This window comes from Gnatocerus cornutus, chromosome 6 (assembly GCF_029298725.1).
Source record: "Gnatocerus cornutus isolate USDA-ARS CGAHR chromosome 6, icGnaCorn1.1, whole genome shotgun sequence".
Taxonomy (NCBI): Eukaryota; Metazoa; Arthropoda; class Insecta; order Coleoptera; family Tenebrionidae; genus Gnatocerus; species Gnatocerus cornutus.
Window position 1 is genome coordinate 4,736,356 of NC_142238.1, and position 22,840 is coordinate 4,759,195.

General features: G+C 34.2%; 1 protein-coding gene and 1 non-coding gene across 3 annotated transcripts; both read left to right on the forward strand.

Moving 5' to 3' along the window:
* Positions 1-4,417: 4,417 nt before the first annotated feature.
* LOC148172282 (fatty-acid amide hydrolase 2-like) lies at positions 4,418-8,766 on the forward strand. Of its 2 annotated transcripts, none has more exons than XM_088039448.1 (6): positions 4,418-4,748; positions 6,984-7,598; positions 7,643-7,918; positions 7,963-8,103; positions 8,152-8,589; positions 8,634-8,766. In XM_088039448.1, exons 2-6 carry the CDS (start codon positions 6,984-6,986, stop codon positions 8,727-8,729), a joined length of 1,566 nt encoding a protein of 521 aa, XP_087895574.1. In that variant the 5' UTR covers positions 4,418-4,748; the 3' UTR covers positions 8,730-8,766. The 2 variants fall into 2 exon arrangements, with proteins under 2 accessions (XP_087895574.1, XP_087895576.1); XM_088039450.1 differs by lacking the exon at positions 4,418-4,748 and adding an exon at positions 4,775-4,984.
* Positions 8,767-9,074: 308 nt separating this feature from the next.
* Positions 9,075-9,146, forward strand: TRNAA-CGC (transfer RNA alanine (anticodon CGC)). The gene has a single exon. It is a non-coding gene; the product is annotated as a tRNA-Ala (tRNA).
* Positions 9,147-22,840: the final 13,694 nt, after the last annotated feature.

The window sequence follows — 22,840 nt, forward strand, 5'->3', positions numbered from 1 at the left end:
TGTCAAAGGAATGAAATTTGTTCCTTAACTCAAACCAATTTCCACTATTTGATTGACCCATTACCTGTTTTAGCACATTGTTCAATTCTAACTCGTAATTCTTTAAGACTGTTTCGAATTTTCGCAATTGTTGTTAAAGATGCAATTGCAATTTTTTTCCAATTTTTTAGTACTTACACATTATTGGGTAAATTTTTCTTTAATCTATCACTATTTGATATTGTGAATCCACAGCCTGCTATTATTTAAATACGATTACAAAATTTAATAATAAAAATAATAATGAAAAAAATTAATTTTAAGAGTACAAACTAATAATTTTGAAATTTTAATTGCAGATTTATCTGTTTTGAAATAAGCAAAAAATGTTATTCCTTTGTCATTTTTTTGTAAAATGGAAAATAATTTTTTTTCCCTCTTGTGAACTCAATCCGGGAACGTACTGTAGATATTTCGGAACAAAATTGTACTATTTCAAACTGTAATCGTTTCTAACTCAGTTGTTTGTGGGCCCGTTAAAGAATGACATGATTTGAAATTCTGCGTAAAATGAGCACCAATAGTTTAAGTTTGCTTCGAAAATAAGCGAAATATCGACCAAGTTTGAAAACATTCTTTTTCAGCAATTTTTAAATTTTAAATTCGGGATATATGTGTAACACCAGAAATACCAGAAAAAAGATGGTAAAATTGCATTTTTTATGTGGGTAGGTTCAAAAATTGAAATAAAAAGTCTCATAATTCGTAATCTTTTGGGGTTAAAATTGGTTTTATTCAATTTTGACATTTAAACAGACGTTTATTTTGCTGTTAGTAGGCCACTAAAGCTTTGGTTTAACCGCTAGCGGTATAAGAATTTTAATCCACAAGCTAAATAAAAATTTTATTTTGCTGTTTTGAAATCATGGTTATGATAACGTCTTGCTGTTCTTTCCATCCAAGAAACTTTTGATACGGTTTTTTCTACGCATCTCGACTCTTTATAAAAGCAAGTTTTCCATTTTTTCTTCGGAATCTTGCATGATTTTTGAACTTTTGGATGTATTTTTGACAATTTTTAGCTTGTTTGAAACAATCAAACAGAGTCACTGCACATGCACGCCTGATATTGTAGACGAATTTTTACGCTCATAAAATTTTTATTTGGTAGCTGTCAGTTCTGACGTTTCTCGAATGTGAACTTTGAATCACTATTTTTGGGGCTTAGAGTGGTCAAAATTGAATAAAAGTTTGTATTACACGCGTGCCTAAAAAGAATGTTTAACTTGCAGTCATTAAAGTGACTGCTTGTTAAACATTCATTTTAGACGCTATTATAATAAATAATTATTAAACTTTTAAAATTGGGATTCTTATATAAAAAAGCAAGAGAAAAACGATAGTAAAAACCGCATCTTTCTATCTGTCTTAGTTTTAGAGTTATCGAGATGTACATACATATAAAAACCAAAAATTTTATATCCTTCTGCTATACATTTTATACATTCGAATTATGGTCTAACTTTTAAATTAATTTTATTGAAAATGTATGTATTTTTTGCTATTTAAGCTCAAGATAAACAAAATAATACAGTTTTTTTTCCAAAATCTCGACACCATTAATCGGGAAATTTGAAACTTACTTTTCGCTTTCTTTATGGCACTGCGGCTCAACGTATGCCCATTTTTGGTATATTTTAGCAACAATTGCAATATCCTATTTCTTTCTTGAAAGGTTAACTATTTTGATTTGTTGTTTCTAGTTAATAAAGGACTTTTTTCTGGATTGATAACTGCTTTATTAAACTTGTAACGGATGTGGATGGAGGTAGTATAGTTCAGCCAAGTTGGTCTGAGCCACCATAAAATCATAAAAATTAGACGGCAACCGCAACCGGACAGTTTACGGTATTTTGTCATTTATGGCCTGTTTAGGGATGCTGTTCTTATCGCAGGGTGCAAACTTGAGCAAATAAACCCTCATTATGTGCACTTGAGAATCTTTTGAAGCTGTCCCGTTGCGGCAGCCCGCAAATTTTTATGCTTTTATAGTTCAGACCAACTTGGCTGAACTATATTATTTTAAGCTTTAGTAATGGACTTAATTTGATATTGAGCACCCTTAATTACTTTCTTCACAAATGTTATAAAAAAGTTAAAATTTTATAAACGTGCTAAGCGCATTATCAGTACTAAATCAAATTTTCGTAAAACTCTTTGTTTTCAGTTTTTAAAAATAGTAAAATTTGCTGTTTATTCTTCTTATTTCTAATAGTTAATTAATTTTAATTTTTTTCTTTTTAAGTTTGTGAAGTGGATGGGTCACTTAGGTATATTTATTCTCGAAAAAACAACAAAAATAAAGACAACAAAACTTCAAAGTTTAAAATCAATACATATTCACATTTGTTTGAAATTACATCTTACTAAATTTTTATAAACCTAATTACATATTGAAATATTAATAATTAATTTTTATAAACACTGTTAGGAATTTAACACATTACATGTTTTTGCATGTAAATGACTGTTTTGTATTAATACTCAAGGAAGTTTTTTTATTGCGACATCGTTGAGGATTGTTTTATTATACAGGGTGATTTTTTCAAAACGGCAGGCGTTGTAGAATTTTTATTTATGAACCGATTTCAAAAATTTAAAAAACAAATTAAATGGTTTTTAATTTACTATAAACTGATGATTTTAAAATGTTTCTAAATGTCTTAGTATCTTTTGGGCGATACTCAACTTTCTTATTTTAAATTGGAACCCATTTTTTTTTTCATAATTTGGAAGATATTAATTTTCTTGATTTAGAAATGTGTAATATGTTCTACTTTTAACCAAAAATATTTTTTAAAAAATTATCAAAATTGAAAAAAAATAAGCAATAAAAGTTAATAAAATCTAGGTGTATGGTGTCAAATAAAAGAATGCCGTTATTGTAATGTCAAAAAGCAGCAAATAACAGAAAGGATCGGCATTTTTTTTGAAATTATTAATAACAAAAGACAATAATAATTACAAATCAGAAAAAACAACTACTTAATTTATTAAAATACTGTTGAAACGCCATCCCGTTTTTTTTTTACAATTGATACCTACGAGAAATGCATTGTGCATTGTAAGGTGTAGCCCCATCTTGTTGAAAGAAAACTTGTTCTTTCTGTTATTTGCTGATTTTTGACATTACAATAACGATATTGTGTTATTTGTCACCACGCACCTAGATTTCATTAACTTTTATTGCCTAAATTTTTTCATTTTTGATATTTTTTTTTTAATATTTTTTGTAAAAGTAGAACATATTACACATTTCTGAATCAAGAAAATTAATATCTTCTCAATTATGAAAAAAAAAATATGGGTGTCAATTTAAAATAAGAAAGTTGAGTATCGCCCAAAAAATACTAAGACATTTAGAAAAATTTTAAAATCATCAGTTTATAGGAAATTTAAAACCATTTAATCTGTTTTTAAAATTTTTGAAATCGATTCATAAATAAAAATTCTACAACGCCTGCCGTTTTTAAAAAATCACCCTGTATCAACTAATTTTTGAATTTTTTTTTTAAATTTGGAATATGTATGTACAAATATTATGATTCTTAGCGACAAAAGGACAAGGAATACTATAATGAAAACCGCATCTTTCTAGTTTCTAAGATATTCAGGTTCAAAAATTAAAAACAAAAATTTTCTTAATCGTAAACCTTTGGGCTTAAATTTTGTTTAACTTTGGAATTTGAGATTTGAGACTACATATTAAGATTCTTATGTAAAATAGCGCGGGAAAAACGTTAGTGAAAATCGCATCTTTCTACCCGTCTACAGGTAGTTTCGGAGTCAGCGAGTTTTATGCATATAGAAACTAAAAATTCAATATCTGAGACTTTAAACGCTTCTAATTCGATTATTTAATGACGTAATATCCATTCATAAAACATAAAAGTTACTATGGTTGGCGATAAAAAATAACCCTAAATGGAACATTTGGTGAGATTGGTAACCAAATGGACATTTGACAATAATAATGCCAAAATTTCAAAATAAAATCTTTAATTTCGACTCACTCTGCAAGAAAGCGTAAGAAATAGATACTTTCTGCATTGGGAAGATTCAATAAGACATTAAGAAGTTCTGTAAAGTACACTAAAATTAAACAAACTGAACTGACATTGACAACAAACTTCAAAGTACAGTCCCATGAAATGATGATTGAAAAGTACACTCTGATTTTACAGAAATCAAAGGTAACTTGATTTTTATGTTTTGTGAATGGATATTAGGTAAACATATCGTTCAGTATTGGATTATCGTAAAAATCTGCGTAAAATGAGTACCAATAGTTTAATAGTTTGCTGCGAAAATAAGCGAAAAATCGACCGAATTAGTTTTCGAGAAATTGGAAAACAGTCTGGTTAATCGTAAAGCTACTTTTTGTGTTTTTTTTTATTTTCGAATTTGTGCTTAGACCGGACGACAAATGGTACCATGTCTGCAATAACAATTTTTGTGGCGTCAAATTATTATTTTTGGTTACACAATAAACATAAACAAAACCGACGTTTAAAGACGTGAATTCAACAATAAACAATTAAAATTCATTTTTATAAAGCAAGTCTATGACTTGATACCGTCATTTGTTCATACTTAAGTCAAGAGAAATTTCGAGGTAACACCACGCATGACATCTAGCGTCTTTACCACGTGTATCTTCAGTTCAGTGGACGCTCAAGTCAAGTAACGGTGCGATTGGATATTTTCAGGTCAGTTTTTCGTATGAATTGTATACAATTTTATGTTGATTAGTGTCAGCAGTGTTTATTATTATTTATAATCATTATATTATTACTGTTTATTTATCAATTTTTGTAGCTTTTCTTATCTATCGATAAAATATGTCTCAATAAATTTAATTTTACTATGAGTAATGTAAAAACAAGTTATCAGTTTCTTATCAATATGTAACTTAAAAGTCGGTGTAGTATTTTTGGTGTCTCAGGTATGTTTAGTTTCACCTTGTATTCGAAACGTAATTAATTTCACTTTAATACTAATTTCTTTCGGTTTTATGCCAAATTCCAATTCTCATATTGCACGTTGTACCGCATTTGAAGGTTTTTAGAGTTAATAACGAATAGCTGAGTTTTAAGAAGGCAGCCAGCAACAGGTTTTCACGGTGCTTATGTAATTAAAATACAATGTGCTATTTACATTGAAATGAACTATCAAGAAATTATGATCGAAGCAAAGGACTGAATAGTCTACTGTGGATAACTTTTTTTGGATCGAATTCAACGATTTTTAAAATTATAGTATATTTTTATACGACCATGTATGGGATTATTATAACATGCGAGTGTCATACTATGCTTTACCTAAGACCATTTACTAAAATATGAAATAGGTATAACAAATTTTTCGCAATGAAAAATGTTAAAAAAATACAAAACATACAAGTTACAAGACAGAGATTATGTTGATTATGATTAAATGCAAAAATAAAAATCACTAAATTCTTTGACAGACTAATTTAATTTTTTCAGAGAGCGAAACACGCGCAAACATATTCAGAAATTTTAATATTATGTGCATTGTTTAGAATGAGGTAAAGTGGAGCTTATTGTCATCAATTCACTCTCCTTTGTAATTTTTTAAAAATTCTTGGGTGTAAATTAGACTTTTAATGGTTTAGGAAGAAAATTATGGAAAAAACGAACTTATGAATAACTTAAAATACAAAAATTGTAAATAAAACACTTGTTTTTCCGAATTTTACTACGAGTTGACCGTTTTGGATTCGTTTAATTGCTCGTAACTTTAGAAACAAAGCGAGTAGAACTAATGAATGAGTTTGCATAAAAAAGAAAAGACGACGTTATGAACATCTCAAATCTCGAAAATTCTTTTTGTTTTATGTGCAACGGTCGGCAATTATTGACATCTCAACGTAAGGGTTTTAATTTGAAAATCTAAATGAGCCGAGTCATAATTTAAACATTACTTGCAGCCAGTGCATCTTCTTATGCAAAAGCAGAAATAGACTTGCGAGAAATCTCGCTTGAGTTTCTGTCAGACAGTGCTGTTCCTAATGTAACTACCGCTGCAAGTTGACTCTCTGGAACTCGCGGAAGCTCTCGCGCGATACAAGCATTTTTGATCTTGCTTAAGTTCTTTCAAATTAGGGGTTTGTAAGAAATTGCAAAAGCCAGAACTCACCAGATTCTCGCGAGAGAAACTTGCAGTATTTATTGCAAACAGTGTAAACACATAAGCAAGAACTCGCGCCCGAAGTGTAAGATTCTCTCCAATCTATTCCAGGCTTTAAAGTGTTAAAAACTGACACGATTGGATTAGGTTCAATTACAACCCGTTTGCTGTTACATTGGGAGTTTCATTACACCCAACCCAAAGTCACAATATTAAGACAGGAAGAGCTCTTCATGTAACGAACAACTTTGGCGATTAGTCTCTAAATTTGTGGAAAATCATAAATAATTTCTGGTTTCTGTCAGGTTGACGTGTTTGCCAATAGTTCAAATATCAACAACAAACCCAACAAAAGTAAAAATGTAACTAGGTGGTACACAAAAAAATGTCAGCTTTTATAAATCTTAAACGTAGTGTAAAATGAGCTCTAGTACCTATGTCAAAAGACAAAAGACAAAAATTAGGTGAATAGAATGATTGTCAAAATATAAATTGACATTTTTTTATGACTCACTTCGCCCCGTTTGATAAACCGTTGTGTTATGGTCATAACTACTAAACGGATTTTGTCCAATCAAAGCCAACAAATTTCATTAGTGCGTCGGACCAAATTCTAGTCATCATTATTTGTCTAAAAGCGAACATGTTTAAAGCGAATTATTTGATGGTCGTAGATATGTAAATAATAATATCTTCACCTTCAAGACGATAACAACTAATTTTGGTTTATTTTTAATTCCCCAATTATCGTAAATGTTTAATAATCCTGTAACCTTGGCATAATTTTACAGATGGCCCTAGAAACAGTCTTTCGAATACTCATCTGGTCCTTCAAAATAGTCGTGGAAATAATTTACATCCCTATTTCCATCGTCCGTCTTTTCAAAACTCCCCAAAAATGCCCCCCTATCAAAAACAAAATTTTGCTGCAATCAGCCTCCGAGATAGCGCATCGAATTCGGAAAAAACAGCTCACTAGTGTAGAAGTCATCCAAGCGTATATCGCAAGAATTAACGAGGTGAACCCTCTTATCAACGCCGTGGTGGAAGACCGCTTCGAGGAGGCCCTCCAAGACGCCCACAAAGCCGATAAATTCGTAGAATCGTCAGGGTTGGATGAAGACCAACTCGAAACGAAATACCCTCTTCTTGGAGTTCCCATCACTATCAAAGGAAGCATAGCTCTAAGTGGTTTGTTACACAGTGCTGGTAGAATTGACCACCAAGTCAAAGCCACAACAGACGCGGTTGTCGTCAAATACGTGAAGACTGCGGGAGCGATTCCTCTACTTGTCTCCAATGTCCCAGAGCTGTGTTTGAACTGGGAGACTACAAACAAGCTGACAGGGACGACGAAGAATCCGTACGACACGACGAGAACACCTGGGGGTTCCTCTGGTGGCGAGGTAAAAATCACTCTTTAAATTTCCAACACTAAGTGTGAATCTAGGCGAGTTTGATTAGTTGTGGGGCGTCTCTTATCGGATTGGGTTCAGATGTCGCAGGGTCGGTAAGACTCCCAGCACATTGCTGTGGGATCTTCGGGCACAAACCCACCAACTCTACCGTGTCGTCAATTGGGCACTACCCTGACTGCAAGAATAGAGAAGACTGGGAGAAAATCTTCACGATGGGGACGTTGGCGAGATACGCCACCGATTTGAAGCTTCTTTTCGCACTTATCGTAGAGCCTGAAAAGAAAAACTTGTTGAAGTTAGACCAGACGGTGGGTTACCTTTTTGAAAGACTTCGACACTGATTTGATTACAGGTAGATGTGAAGAAATTGAAGATGATCTACATTGATGATCCCAAAGCGATCATTGCGACGCGTTTCAATAGAAATGTTGTCACCGCTATTGAAAAAGTAGTCACTCACTTTGACGTGTTCTGTGAAACCAAGTGCACGAAGGTGATTTTTCTTTTTTTCTTTTTTATCTTCAACTTTCCGAGATTTTAGGTTGACATTCCTTTGATGCAATACTGCCCTGAACTTTCCTACATCACCATGCTTCACATTAAAGGAGTGGACAATGTTTTTGATGATAGAGAAGTTAACTACTTCTGGGAGCTCCTGAAGAAAATCATCGGTCTTTCAGACCACGCAACTTTCTCTATTTTATTCGAAATTTTGATTCGTGTAGCCCCCGTTCTCTTCTCGAGGAACATCAGACGGATACACCGCTCCTTACAGACTCTTCGCGATGATTTTATTGAGTTGTTAGGTGACGACGGAGTCTTTATTTTTCCAACGAGTCCATGTGAAGCTACTTTTCATGGGGATATTTGGAGGAGGGTCATGAATCCTTCGTATTTATCGATTTTTAATGCTTTGGGGTTCCCAGCAACGACGTGTCCTGTTACGTTTACTTCAAGTGGGCTACCGATTGGGCTTCAGGTAAGGTTGAACAACGCGAGCACTAGCTTAATTTGAGGTTTCAGGTCGTGGCAGGACCTAATATGGATCGACTGACGCTCGGCGTGGCGCAGGAGATTGAGAAGGCGTTCGGTGGTTGGAAGTTTGATAAATGTATTTAGAAGATTGCGTGATATTTGACTGACTTTGGAAGAATAAAAAACTCTCCCCATGACGTGACTTTTTTCCCAATTTTTTGTAATCATAACTACCATAAAAAGTGCCACTCGAACGAGAAGGCAGCAGTTTATGCAACCTTTGTTACGCCACTGGCTTTGGATCACCTATAGTGACATCTATTACTATATTTTTCTCCGACATCTTTGACGTTTTAACGAGAATTTCTTTAAATATCTTCTAAAACAATTTAGAGGAACAAAAACTCGATAAATCCAACAAGAAAATATATTGTTTAAATAAATTACGCGGGTCTGTTTAACTGTGAGAAATTCATTCAAGATCGCATCGGGGGTGTAACTCAGTGGTAGAGTGTCTGCTTCGCATGCTGAAAGTCCTGGGTTCAAATCCCAGCTCCTCCACAGCAATTTTTTCGCTTTTTCTTTTAATTAACATCCCCCATTTCTCGATGTCAATGCACCGCCTCCATTTCCGTCTCCGCATTGTCCTTTTTTTGCGTAAATTTTAAAATGATGTAGAGCTTTATTTATGGAGGGCAGCATTAGTCCTGGCGTCGAAATATGTCAAGTAGCGTTGATTGGTTTGATTTGCGGCGGCGGCGGCGGCGGCGTGGGGTTAACATAAGGGTGACACTCGTCACGCTCGCGATTGTCCTGATCCTGCGATATTATCCCCCGGTGGTAGCCGAATCCTGCCGAAAAGCGTATTGATTCCCTTCGCGAAGATGTGGGGGGGATGTGATGCAACAGTGATGCAATATGTAAGGTCCCTTCGGTTAAAACGAACCGAACCGAGGGTGGGGGATGAATTGAAGAGTTCGAGGGGAACTAATGCGGTTCATACGTACTTTGATCACAGGTTAAACTGCGAAGGAAGCGCCGGACAAAGACGGATAAACAAGTGGAAGGGGAGAAAAATAAGAATGGTATCACGGTCGCGACAGACGCCCGCAAGAGAGACAAGGATGGGGGAGTTGAAGCACCGTGGCAACGTCGCAAACAGACAAGGATCAGTGCCACTGTAAGTTATATGCAGTCTTTATGTATGCATTTGCAAACGAGATGTTTATACACCGCGTCAAGTTAAGAAAGAGAGGGAAGGTGGAGGCCTGCTCTCGCTCTTCTCCCACTCGAATGGTAATTTTCTCGTATGCTCTTTTATTTCGGAATCGCGAGCGAGAAGTTAGCGAGGATTAGACAATTATTGAAATATTTACGTTCCACTGGTTTCAAGGGGGCGCGGGCGGGCACGTGCTATTATGTCGCGATTAGGTGGAACGTATTTGTTTATTTATTCTTGCTTGTTTGTCAAGTTTTTGCATCATTCATCACAAGGAATACGATATTTCTATTCAAGAGCAAAATTATAAGTGTTGGCAATGAAATGAATTTCACTTTCACTATCGGCGAACTATTCCAGTGGCGGAACAAGCTGCAGACTGGAAAAATACAGTCGACTCTCGAAGAAACGAAAACTCTTCGGTTCGTAAAACTATTTTCAAAGACTTGGAATGGAAAGTATCTTTGGTATGGCAATATCCAGGAAGTGTTGAGTAAACTATAAACACAAGGCGCCTTGAACTATAAAAAGTTGATATTTTGATTGTGTGCTCAAAATACACTGTAACATCTTTAAGAGAATATTTTCAGATTTTCGCAATTTGAAAGGTGTTGGCCAAAGATGTCTTGGTACTACCAACATGCAGAAAACAAAGACTGGAACTTTCATTGATCTTCAAAAGGACGTTAATAAATAATTTTGCAATAAAACTCGTTAATTTTATGCGCACATTGTTGTTAGTCATAGCATATTATTAAAAATTTATTAAGCAAATGGGTTTTGTGCAGCAAAAATCGCTCATTTTTATGCAAATGAAAATAAATAATACCAGCATTTTCGAGCTTCATTTACCATTGTCAAAATCTGTCGGCGTTTTCATTGAAATAACGCAGCCGAGGTGAACTGAGTTGGCATTGTTACAAGTGTTAAATATTGTAACTTGAATTGAAACAGACTAGCTAGCGAGATTTTAAATAAATTGACTGGGACTTTCTAGGTGCTAAAATTATTATCCGATCTTTGATTGAAAACAAGAGTTACTCATACGCCATAAAAATAGCCTCAACTTATTTTTCCTCCTCTCTCCGAGTTCCGCAAACAACAATTACGGCATTATTTATCGTTATTACCCAATTAGAATTCCAATCCGCCGAGGTTTATGAAAGGTAGATAGATACCAGTGCAAGGTGGCGAAATGCACGTATTCGAAGCATTTATTAATACCTTTGGCTGATCGCGCATTGCGACACATTGGCCGCGCGCCCATGCAAATTTACACTGAATCCGTACCGATTTTCCTTCACCAGGTCAGAGGCTGGCGCACCCAGTACAACACGATCAGACGCAAGGATCTCGAGGACGACGTAGAGACACCTTTGCGGCAACGTGCTCTGTAAAACGCTCCAGTTCACGCCTTCGCGTTTCATCAGGCTACGTTTGAGTTCTTTACTCTGTGATTGCTCGGGATGCGCTGTCATTAAAATATTACTCCGAGGGCTCCAGACGATGAGGAAGGGGTACACAAAAGGGAAACTTTCAAGATGAAGGGATTTGTCAAAACAAAGGGGGATCATTCCGGTTTTTGCTAGGTTGGTTTTGGTCTAGCAGCGACAAGAGCAAACTTGCGATTTTTGGAGGCATTGCTGTCGTAAATGGCGGGTTATGTAAGTGCCACTGACGTGTGTATGGACTCCAGTGGCGTGCGAGGAATTGGCTTTATGGCGAAAGTTGTCCTTTGACTTATTACTATGTATACAGTGTGATGAAAATAATTTTTTTCAGAGCCCAAATTTGAAAACCAAAACGAAATTTGTGCTTTTTTAACTAAAATAGAAGCATTCTTCTTTAAACAATCAAACTCTATTGGTTAAAATTTGTTTAACAATTTCATTATTAGGGATTAGATTTTTTAGGTTAATGATTCTGTATCAAAAGAAGCAAAAAAGTGCTTTAAACCAAGTCCTCTAACCTTTAAAAGCACCATTTCTTTGGCTTTGTTCATTGCAAATTTTTTAATATTAGTTGCTTATTAGTTACGAAGACTGACGAAGCTGAGTGTAAAAAAAGAAAGTGTTGAGTGGTATTGCCAAATTTTTCTTTTAAAAAAAAATCATATTGTAAACTGGAGTAGGTTTAGATTAACTGTGCTTTGCTTTCTGAGATGGTTTAACAGAAAAGCACATGGTCTTCCATCACTCATGGGAGCCTTTTTTTCATCACCCTGTATATTATAAAAAGGGGCAAACCAAAAGATAAAGAAGAAAAGGAACCGAAAGTAGCTCAAGCTCTTGACTGAAGAAGTCAAGGAAGAGTAAAAAGGAAAATCAAACCAAACAAATTCAAGTTGAAGGAAGAAAGTCTAACAACGAGATGAAGATAAACAAAATCCGGGAACATCAAGTAAAAAAAATCGATGTTGAACCCAATTTCAACAAGAGCACAATTACATCGATCACCGATCATCGGAGAAAACATCGATTTTGAAAAATAGTAATAAAAAACTCAATAGCATAGTTTATTGTGAAAAACAAAAATAAATAAAATTCTTAATAAAGCAACAAAATAATAAGTAAATACGAGAAAAACAAAAGTGAATAAAAACTTTAAGTAATAAACAAAATAATAAGTAAATAAATTATAAAAACAACAAATCCCAGATTAATAAGAATAAACAAAATTCTAAAATATAACTCCCTTAAATTAAATTCTAGTCTTCTTTATAAATGTCACCAAAATCAAGAGTGTAAAATAAAATACATATGTACATCGAAACCGCAATTATCGATTTTTAATGATATATTGAAAATAAAAATACAGGGTGTCCCAGAACTCGCGCCAAAGTATGCGTGCCAAAAATAGTAAGACCTTTGAATTTCGCGTTTTCTGGTTCCCTCTAAAAGTCAAAATTTTTTAAATTGTTATTTTTTGATCCACAATTTGTAAGTTGATGCAGTTATTGACCGAATGTAAGTCTGTAAATTCTCCAAATTTCACTTAATTAATAAAAAGAGTTTGATAATAAAAAAAATTGACAATGAAAATCCAAAAATTAGTCTTTTTTCAAAAAATTTTGAAATCAATAAGCGTGTCAAGGATAGTAGGTAAAATTCAGATAACACTAAAATATCTGATAATAATCTCTAAAACCTATTTTTCAAAAATTGTTAGAATTTCGAAACAATCGATAAGCACTATAAGGTCAAGTGTAAAGTCAAAAAAAATATCTATGATAGATTTCCACATACAGGTGTCCCAGAACTCGCGCCCCAGAGAGCAAGGGAGTGTGCCGACAGCAATACAGATGGTAAATTTCAAAACAAAAATTGACTAAGATTAATAGTATTCAAGAACTGATAAAAAGTTAATAACCAATCCCGAAAGCTTATTCGAGAAGTGGAGTAAAAGGCCATCCCAATTTCCTAGGCAACGAGAGTCTAATGTTCATCTGACCAATGGATGATAGTATGTGTCCACAGTTTTTTTGTCTTATCTCGGTTATTTTTTGAGTTAAAAAATTATAGTTTTGAAATTTTGGTTCAGAATTGTTGCCTCCATAAGCCCTTTTTCTCGGGGGGGGGGGGCGAGTTCTGAGACACCCTGTATATGTAGGTATGTATTGTAAATCGATGTTTTTGTGGCAAAATCGATATTAGTAAAAAATCGATGTAAAAGTCCCAGATTTAAGATAACACGCTTCACCATCTTCTTGCTAGACACGGCGACAATAATAGTTATTTGTGTTTTAAAGTGTTTATTTTTTGGCCGAGCCTTTTTTTAATAGCCGAGGCACTTTTTAGTTGTGATACACACAAGATTTTTTTAGGCGACATCATTAAATTTACAAGTTAATTAATTTTTATTTATGATTTATTGATTTAATCATTTATAACAACTGAATAATTGTAAATACTTATTAATCCTTCAGAAAAGTTCATATTTTCTTTATTTACATTTTCAGTTTCGGCATGTGTAGCTTCACAACTTGTATGAATTAGGTTTAATGTTCTTTTTGATGTTGTTGCAGCAGGACTGCGTCTTTGTTGCACTTTACAGCAGTTTGTCGATTTGATTTTACCCAAATAATTATTAAATTGGGGGTAATGTCGGTATCTTGACGTAATATGCAAAACAATGGATAGATGGCGCCACCATAGATCGGCCAAAAATGTTTGCGGCCAGAAAAGACTTACTTTTAGGCCGCTTTTGAAGCCTAAAAATCCCATTTTTAGTTTAAGTCGCCTAAAAAACTCTTAAGAGCCTGTAAATGTTGAACTAGAACTAGAACTGGAATGAATTTGAATAGAAAAGTCAAATTGAAAAGAGCTGCGTGTGAGCAATGCCCATTCAAGTGATAACTCCTCATGTATGAAATCAGTTAAGCTTACAATTTACTGGGCAGTTAACACAACCGTGCGGTATAAAATGGCGTTGAGCCGGGGTTACTACCCATGTCCTATACACTTGGTACATTGTTTATAGCCTAGCCTCGTAATTAGCGCCATGTTACGACTTAATTAATTAGCCGCCTCAATATTCTTCGTCCACGTAGCGAAAAAAAGACACAAAATCCTTTTCCTTTCACTGCAGTAGCCATGAAATTGAATTAGTTGTAGAAAATTAAAGCAGCGTTTGGAGGTTAAAAGTCGCAACCGAGTTCAGCGACTACCATAAGCAAAAGAACCAATCTGGATCGGACTGACTGGATTTTAACTCAGTACGAGTCGCCCGAGGAGGTGCAACTACTTCCCGATTGAAAAATTAAGCTGCTAAGAAGCTGGTTGCTGATTTATTACCCAAGCGCGAGTTTTGTCGTTGCTTCTCAGTGGGATCTCGAGATATGTTTCAATACAAGGTGGAGGAAGACCGATCTTCCCATTTTCTGACATTCCAAAAACGTGCCGGAATAAATAATCGACTAATAAAATCGTGCTAAACACGATAAAAACTTGAGTTGCCACTAATATCTAATTCTGTTTTGTTGATGCATAAAATCACACAATCCTGTTAGATTTATGTGAATTAATCGACTATAAAATTCTTTCGTCTTGTTCTTTGTAAGAAACAAGTTTTTTGTTAACAGCGGCGTACAAAGACACCGACAAATTTGTTTGGGTTTTTACAATAATTTTCAAGTGTCGATACTCTTCATCACCCATCCTGCATCTCAAGAATTCTGTAATTACTAACCGGTAATCAAGTTAATCATGAGAAATTAATTGCCAAGAAATTTGCACATTTCTCACTCGCTTACAATGCTCGCGATAATTGGAATTGTTATTAATTTTACAGAATTTTGATTTCAACGCAATTAGAGTCTTTGAATCCTTCGATAGTGCGCACTCTCGGTGTCATCCACCCTAATCGAGTCTCCCATCTAAATCGATTAAACAATTCTTGTCAGTATCGAAAGCTCGCCCCCGGAAACATTACCCATGGAATTCCACGCCTCTTATCACCTCCATATAAGTAAATAACAGAATCAATGGTGTTTCTCTCGACTCGTCACGACTTAAAGTCTTGTAATAATTAATAGTAGTATCAACCCGACGTGATTGCCGAAATCAATGCCCGATAGTTTGATATTGCGTCAAAATCGTGATGAACGCGCGCTTTTTGCTTAACCTTTTATGAGCTACTTGCTCTATTCAATACACAGCATAATAGTAATTTGTTGAAAATCAACGTGTGAAAGCTGAATAAAGACGTGTCTTCATAACTACTTTATTAGTACAAGTATTTGTGTAGTCGGAGAATTTTACCTGATATAGATTAAATTGAAGTAAAACTGTTATTTGTGCGGCGGCAGCGGCCAAAAGCTCTCATGCTATGCAAATGTAATAAGCGTAAAAGCCGTAGCTTAATCTGGCAATCAGGACATGCTCTGAATAAATCATTTCGGCTAACCGAATACCAACAATATAAAGAAGACACCTGTAAATTAAATTAATGCCGAGAGTAGTCGGATCGAAAAAGGCAAACAGCAGGCTGGATTTCTTCGGAAAAGTCCAAATTTTTCGGGTGAGAAATGTAAACAATGACAGTCGCTGAAGATTTCACATGTTCCGAAAATGTTGTCAATATGTACACGGGTGTGGGTTTTAATTTTTTACGCCTTCTATTCTAAATTGTTGATTACGCATAGTCAATTTAGACTATTGTCGACATTTTACCTTTTGGACCAATTCACTTTGTAACATTTATATATTCTGATATTATTTGTCAGAAATCGGGCCAGAAATGTCCACAAATTAGAAGATGAAACAGCAGTAAAATTAATGTCACGATTAATTGAACTCTCAAATTAACATGTTTGTCAGTAGAACCATTAAATTTATGATGTGTTGAGTAAACGGGACCTGCCATTCTTTGATTCGTTAAATTCAAATCGTCTTTTCTTTATGAGGGCGGAGTTTAATTAAAGTTACAAATTCCAGAAAATATTCAGTCCCAAAATATTAAAGTTACTAAGGTTGGCGAAAACAAAATATTCTAAACGTGACAGTTGGCAAGTGTGGTAACTAAATAGCCAGTGACGTTTCTAATGCCAAAATTTTAATTTCGAAGCTTCAAATTTGACTGTCGCGGCCAAATTATCTGACGTGCAAATTTAAATCAATCCTGTCAAAGGTGACAGTAATAATGAAATTCATAAAGGATGCTTTACACTTAATGACAATCGAATGACTTTGACTGTAAAAATTTATTTTGCGCGTGAAAAAAGGGAAGAAATTGCATGTTAATTTCAACATTAAGAGGTAAAGTCCGTTTTTTTTTAAAACCATCAACACCGCAATCTTCCCCTGCATTACAACCGGCAACGTTGTCTAGGGAGATTTTTGGTGAGAAAATAGTTGTCAAATTTTTGACATTTCTGAAAATTAGGCAGTGTTTCCGTTAAAAACGTTTCTTTTACAGCCTGTTGGATTGCAAATTAAAGGATTTAATAGTGAAAAGACTCGGCACAGCCTGAAAGGCCGTTTTGTGTAATCAAATTGTCAATTAGGCAACTAACCTATTTGATTTTATCACCAAAAAGTCACCATCGACGACGTTGCCGGTTGTAAAGTGGTGGGAGAGTGAAAAAACGGACTTTAATTTAAAGCCGACCGAAGAAAACATTTCATAAATTCATAAAAATTTATAAAAATTTCATAAAAAACTCCCATAATATTGTCTAGATGTTAAGAAGACAATCAGCATTTGCAAAATATATTTTTACCGTACAGTTTTTTCTTAAAATAATAAAGAAATCCGAATCTGGCACTTCAACAGCCTACATAGGTCAATGTGGCAACGTTGCCTGGTTGTCGCAAACGTATTTTGCAAATTAGAAATAAGTTTCTTTTTCAATTTCGTAATCTGCACTAGTTGCCCTCCAATAAACGTCTCTATCGCATTTTCCAGAAAAATTTCACAATATCCTTTGCCAATAATTGATTTTTTGAACTGCGGCAAGCAGTCAAACTTTTATCTTCTTTTTCCGCAAATTTTTGTTTCTGCCACTTGCCTTTAAACGTAACTATTTCAGACATCCTAGCAATTAACAAATAGAAATGTAATCTGGAAATGTAATTTGTAGGTTATGTTGACAGCTCGCAGCGTTGCCAATACTACAACTGTCGTGAAAGGTCTGAAGTTAGCAACATTCAAAAAGTATCCGGAACAAACTTCATCTCAATTTGTCTCGACCATACTCCCTTAAAAATCTAATTTTTAGTGAATTTGTTTGTCTTTAGTTTGTGGATTGGCATTGTTGTGACAATTTAAGTGTAAAGAGCGATTGCTCGTGTTGCGCAGTTTGTGGCGCAGTTTAATACAATGTCTGACACAGAAGAAGAGTTTATAACTACAGCTCTTGAGACCAACACAATATGGTAATTAGTAATTAGTAATTTCTTGCCGTCAAGGTCAAAGCAAAAGTATGAATATAGAATATACAGTTGCGGACACAAAATCTTACACGTTCTGACGTTTCAAAAATATGAGTGTAGTCTGTGCATTACTGTCATTGTCATTACTGACGTTTAAAACATCAAAGATTGACAAGTTGTCAATTCAGAATTGTCATGACTAAAGTATTTAAATCCGATAAAATTAGAATAGTTTCTTTAGTACAGAGTGGTTTGATCTAGTCAGGTCCTTACAATATTGAAAACACCGAAAATTCTAGCCATTTTGAAAAAAATAATTAAAACTGTCAAAATTGACAATGCAAAAAAGTAAGGTTACAAATTCTAAGAGGGGTTTTACATCATGTGACAATTAGATGACTGACGTCTAAGATTTTTTGTCCGCGGCTGTATGTACAGGCTGTTTTTGAAATGCATGTATAAAAAGAGTCTGGTAATTCTTTGACACAAATTGAGCCGATTAAGAGAAAAAGTTTGTTTTGGAGATAAAATTACATAAAATTAAAAAAAAATTGCATGTGCGCCACTGATTTAAAAGTCCATTCCAAGTACGCTTTTTGCCAGTGGTGTAGAAAGTACGTGCATAGGGGTTAATTTTACCTTGTCATCTTTGATTTTAAAATTGTTTTTTCCGACTTCATACTTCTTTCAAAAACACTCTAATAATGAAAAATTCATGAATTTGAAAGAGAAGAAAGAAAAACATAACCTCGTTGTTGGAAAAAGGAATTAAACACATCGTGTTTCGATAAGATTTTCATCGAGTGGCCTACGATTTTCCTTGCTTAATAAAAAAATGCCGCTTTACAAAAATAATGATTTTAAACATTGGTTACATAACCTCAAAATACTTAAAAAAAATTATTTGGTGGCATTGATTTAGGACAATTGGACCGCTGAAGGTATGAATTTTTTTCTATTTCTGCATAATTTTGTTATTTAAATTCTTTCTCTATTGGCGATTTTGACGATTGACAAGTGACACTATTGACAGACGTCCAAAGTAACAGGACTAGTTCAAACACAGTACACGAAAGAAATTAGATTGCAAATATGTAGTTAAAAATAGTTTTGAACTACAGTGTACACAATGTGAAAAACATGGGAAACGAAGTTTACAGCAAAGTTCTTTTAGTGTTTCTGGACATTGTTATGACATTTGTAAGAGGTATATGGAGCCTCCTTTCAAACTATCACAATGGAAAGTACACTCGTCAAGTGGTTGGAGTTACCAAGTTAGGAAACCAACCAAAAATCGTTGCAAAATGTTTAAATTTGGAACATCCAGAGCAATACACAGGTCATTGCTTCAACAATTCCTCGGTGACAATGGAATTAAAACGACATGGCGAATGGAAAAATAAGCCCGTGACTGAAGATTATGTGGGCATTTTGATGACAGCTAAAAGACGTCACAAATTCAACATTGACATTAAGAATAACAATAGGAAATGGAAATGGGACCATCTAGTTATAGAGGTTTATATTGGCTTTTTTCACCATAATCGTGGGAAAAGTATAGTACGCAACTTACGTGCGCTCGTGCTTACAATTTTTTCGCTCGTGCATAATACATTTCTTACCCTACACGTTACGTAAAATACTGTTATACCGATTAAGAAATGAAAAATTGAATAAAAGTCAAAGTGATGTTTTGTGCAGAAATAGGTGATCCTGCCTCGCTTATGCATGGTACTGCATTCCTGCGATTTGGGATCATGGTCGCAATGACACATGCACTCAGACCTTGTTAGTTTCTCCAGTTGCATTGTACATTCGTTCCATAAACATGTTCATACACATCCAATTACGATCTTCCTCCTCATTTCTTAAAACAGGATTATGTAAATAAAATCTCATGTTCCTTTGTAAAGGCGTGTATTTACCCAATGGTATTTTTAGCCAGGATTGATTAAAATATATTTCTTACGCACCCGTTCCAACAAAAATAATGTATGAATCACAAGGAAAGCAGGCACTTATCCTCAATCGCAATTGTTTGAAGATTTGACGGGGAATAATTGGTGTTATTTGTTCCGGGTTCTTTTAATTTGACATTTGGACGTGTCATCACGCACCTTATTAACTCTGCAGGTTGGTTGGCACCGCTGGACAATTTGTCAATTAAGAGATTACCGGTGCAGTTTCAAGTTTAATTGGGCCGTAAAGGTGCTCATAAATTTCGTTTGTCCTATTTAACATTTTACAACTATGCAAATCAGTCGATGTCCATCGTCTCGTGGAAAAAATCAAAAGAAATCGCGTGCATATTTCATAAGAGAAAATACAGATTGTATGCAAATCCTAAATCAAAAGACGCTGCCATCATCTTTCAAGTGACACGGATTACCAGAACCAACCCACATACATAAAATTTGCTACACTTGGGTATTCATACACTCAAATTAAAAATCATTGTTTCTAGAAAGCAGCAAGATGGCCCAATTCGACCTGTGGTGACAGTTACGGTCACTCCCGGTCATTGTTGCTGCTTTTCGCTTGCAAATAGAGGAATGCTCTCAAATTGTAACGAGTTGAATATGCAACGGAATACAAGAAAGTCGCACGCGTTATGTTGACTTATCTTGGCGACAATTATTGTCGGATTCGAGTAACTGTTCCGCGATTTTGAACCACCGATCGCTCTCAATTACCAACGGGTCAACAACCTGATGGGAGAAAATGGGAAGAAATTCCAAAATAAACAAACATGTTGCATAATTATTATGAGTCATCAACAAAGATGCATCCAAATCCAGTGTCAAAATAGGTCGATTTATCGCCCGGCCATTTAGGGGCGTCCTACCCTTGACCTGGAGCGGAAGTGACAGCCCCTCCGCCACATTCCTCGACACCTTGGACCACCAAAGCGTTGGGATGTCTGACTGATACTCGATAAAGAAATTCTTCATTTATTATAATTCCGCCACGCTTCTGAGCTCCGTAAAATTGTTGAAAAATAAATTGATAATAAACAAAGCCTCGTTACTATCAAAACAGATTTGTTTACCTGTAAATCAGAAGTATCAGGTAACAATGTCACCTTGTGACGACAATGGCGTGTCACGGGTCCAGAGGTCGATAAAAGAAATTTTGAAGAAGACGCTTCAGATCCGAAAAGTCCAAGAGTTTCTTAACGATGTGGCGCCAACTATCTGCTAATTAATAGGTAATAAATAAAGCATACATAATAAAATACTAGCATCCATTAATGAGAGGATCATAAATAATGTATAACAAGTGTGGAGATTTTGAAATTCGGTACCATTTTTCGTATTGATCGAACCGGGCTCCATTAGCGAATGAATTTTTGTGAGAGCACATTAAATTTGATGTAGAATTAAAAATTATGCTAAATCAATAACGCAATTATTTTAAATACGAAAAATTGCTCCCCAACATGCGATGGCGTGTAGTTTTCTAAATATATCTTTTCCAAAAAACAAAGGGCGATAGTTTATTACGTAGTAATCAAGTTTGCAGAAATTAATTTCGACCTAAATTTAGACAGTAATCACACAGAATTATTAAATTTTAGTCAACAAAATTTCTAAATAAAATTGTCTTCTGATTCTAAATACGAAGTCCGTTCTGTTCGATCAGGTCAGGACTCGGAGATATTGGTAAAATAAGTTTTTTTTGAGTACCCCGCGTTCTATTTTGGTTTTTTAAATTTTGTTTAACAACTTGAAAAATCATGAAACTTTATAATACATCATTGCGAAGGAAATTAAATAAGCTTCCCAACGAACTAAAGAAGTCTCCGGTGAAGTTAGTTTTTGCCAAGATATTCGAGAAAAACTGATAAAAATTTCGGAAAACGAACGATTTTTTAAAACTTGTTGACACTTTTATGCAGACAACTTTTAAGTTGGTACTTTGTTTTTTTATTGTAATACGTCATTATAAAGGGTGATATCTCTGCTTTCTAACGCGGTGTTGAACAAAATATTATCTCTTGCCATTTAGAAGTTACATGACAAAGAATATTGGGTAATTTAAAAAAAAAATACGATTTGTTAAGTTTTAAAGATTTTGTAACAATTTTAATTAGAGTACCCACAAGAATGTAGTTTTTTGTTAAATTTCGCGTTTTTAAATTTTATTGGTCAGAATGGAAGATCGAAGATCATAGATAAAAACTCAGCAGCAACTGTGAAAAAGTTGGTCGAGTTTAATAATTTTGTTTTCGTATCAATGTAGATAATTTTTTCGCCTCAGATAATTGGTGATGATTTTTATTGGTCACTTAATAAACATATTGGAAGTAATAACGTCTTCAAATGTTATTACTTTAGCGCTAAAATAACAGAAGTTACAGCGATTATAGAAAATCTTTGGCCAATTCTAAAAAGGACAATTTATAAAATTTGTAATTCATGTCGAAAACTATGAAATTTGCTGCACGTACTAAACATATTGGAAGTAATAACGTATTCAAATTTTATTACTTTAGGCTAGAATAACCGGAGTTACAGCATTTATGAAAATGTTTTATCAATTCTAAGAACGAAAATTTCTAAACGTTTTTTTGTTCTAAAATTATGAAATTTGCGGCACTGACTAAATATATTGGAAGTAAAAACTTCTCCAAATTTTATTACTTTAGGTCTAAAATTACCGGAGTTACAGGGTTTAGAAAAAGTTATGAAAATTTTTGACTAATTCTAAAAAACGAAAATTTCTAAAATCTGTCTTTCTTGTTCTAATATTATAAAATTTGATGCACGTAATAAACATGTTGGAAGTAATATTGTCTCCAAAGTTAATTACTTTAGGGCTAAAATGACCGGAGTCACCCTTTATAGAAAATTATGAAATTTTTTGGCAAATTCTAAAATCTAAAATTTCTAAAATCTGTTTTTCTTGTTCTAAAATTATGTAATTTGCGGTACCTACTTAATAAACATATTGAAAGTAAGAAAGAAAATGTTATTATTTTTGTGCTAAAATTACTAAAGTTGCAGCTTTTACAGAAAAATATGAAAATTTTTGGCCCATTTAAAAAACGTAAATTTATAAAATCTGTCCTTCTGGTTCTAAAATTATGAAATTTGCTGTATTTAATAAACATGTTGAAAGTAATAACGTCTTTAAACTTTATTTCCTTTGTGCTAAAATTACTG

Excerpts from the sequence above, each read along its gene's own strand:
- LOC148172282 (XM_088039448.1), top strand. The coding sequence starts at position 6,984 with ATGGCCCTAGAAACAGTCTTTCGAATACTCATCTGGTCCTTCAAAATA. Across the intron at positions 8,104-8,151 it reads GTGAAACCAAGTGCACGAAG|GTTGACATTCCTTTGATGCA; the intron begins GTGATTTTTCTT and ends CCGAGATTTTAG. Across the intron at positions 8,590-8,633 it reads GGCTACCGATTGGGCTTCAG|GTCGTGGCAGGACCTAATAT; the intron begins GTAAGGTTGAAC and ends TTGAGGTTTCAG.